Genomic DNA, 1218 nt, shown 5'->3' with positions numbered 1-1218 from the left:
AGAAGCCCACGAAGGCTGGAGTTTGCGGAGATGATTAGCGTCCCACCCACCGGGCGGGCAGACGTAGCTTCTGGGCGCGCGCCTCGACGGCCCCGTGGCTCTCCGGGTTCCAGCGGGCGCCGCCCGCCCGCCCCTGGCCAGCGCTCCCCGGCGAGCGAGGGGGCTCTGGGGAGGTCACACTCCCGAGCCGAGCTCAGAAGGTCAGACGTTGGGCCTCGAAGCGTCCCTCCAGGCCTTTCCGCCGCACCCGCTGCCACGTCCCCAAAGACCTTGCGCTCCAACACGCCCGGGCGAGGCGGGCGGGCGAGCCCACCCCTGCGCGGCTCAGCGGGTTTCCTTCTTCTTGCAGCTCTCCAGGAGCTCCGTCATGAAGGAGATGTAGACGATGGCCAGGCGGAGGGTCTCGATCCGGGACAACCTCTTCTCGTAGGCAAAAGTGGGCACCTTCCTCCGCAGCCGGTCGAAAGCCTCGTTGAGGTTGAACATGCGCTTCCTCTCGCGGATGTTGGCGGCCTGGCGCTGGGCATAGGTGATCACCCGCTTCCTCTTCGGGCGGCCCAGCAGGGAGGAGCTCCTCCCGGGCTCCTCTTCCTCCTCCTCCCCCTCGTCTGCTTCACCTTCCTCTTCGTCTGGATCCTCTTCCTCGAAGGGCGCCAGGCCCCTGGGTCGTTCCTCCTGGAGCGCCAGGCCTCGGTCCCCGAAGTGGAGCCCGGGAGCCAAGTCGCAGAGGAGGGGGTGCCCCGGGGAGGCGAGGGATAGGTCTGCGACGAAGTCCAGCACCGTGGCGTCCACGCAGCTCTCCCGATACGCCGCCATCGAGTCCTCTGGGTCCTGTGTCTCATCGGTTTCTCGCAGGGGGAGGCGAGACTGCGGATCGGCTGCCTAACAGCCCTGAATCTGATGCGACGGCAACCACGAAGGGTCAGGGGACGTTAATATTTAGGACCAAACTGGTAACAGGATTAGTTGCACCGATTGGGAAGGCTGTGGCGACGTCTCTCCTCTCGAAGCTGATGGAAGGAGACAGCCTGACCAGGCCGGGAAGACCCGTAGAGACAGGCCTCCAAGTCCAAGATCCATTTCGCTGCGCCACCTGGGACAGTTCCTTCTTGGCCACGACCCCCAGCTCTTACCTGCTGTGCCTTTTGTGTCTCTCCTCGCCCTGCGGCCAACTCATATCCTTCAGGCTCCTTGTCTCACGCAGTTCTTTCATTGAGA

General features: G+C 64.6%; 1 protein-coding gene across 1 annotated transcript; it reads right to left on the bottom strand.

The window, feature by feature from the left end:
* Positions 1-322: 322 nt before the first annotated feature.
* On the bottom strand, positions 323-816 carry FERD3L (Fer3 like bHLH transcription factor). The gene has a single exon (XM_036327092.1). It carries the CDS (start codon positions 814-816, stop codon positions 325-327), a length of 492 nt encoding a protein of 163 aa, XP_036182985.1. The 3' UTR covers positions 323-324.
* Between the last annotated feature and the right edge of the window lie 402 nt (positions 817-1218).

The sequence above is a fragment of the Myotis myotis genome, unplaced genomic scaffold (genome assembly GCF_014108235.1).
Source record: "Myotis myotis isolate mMyoMyo1 unplaced genomic scaffold, mMyoMyo1.p scaffold_m19_p_11, whole genome shotgun sequence".
Taxonomy (NCBI): Eukaryota; Metazoa; Chordata; class Mammalia; order Chiroptera; family Vespertilionidae; genus Myotis; species Myotis myotis.
The sequence above is the reverse complement of the archived record's forward strand: the minus strand, read 5'-3'. Positions and strand labels throughout refer to the sequence as shown.

Coding starts and splice junctions, on each gene's coding strand:
- FERD3L (XM_036327092.1), bottom strand. CDS start 816: ATGGCGGCGTATCGGGAGAGCTGCGTGGACGCCACGGTGCTGGACTTC.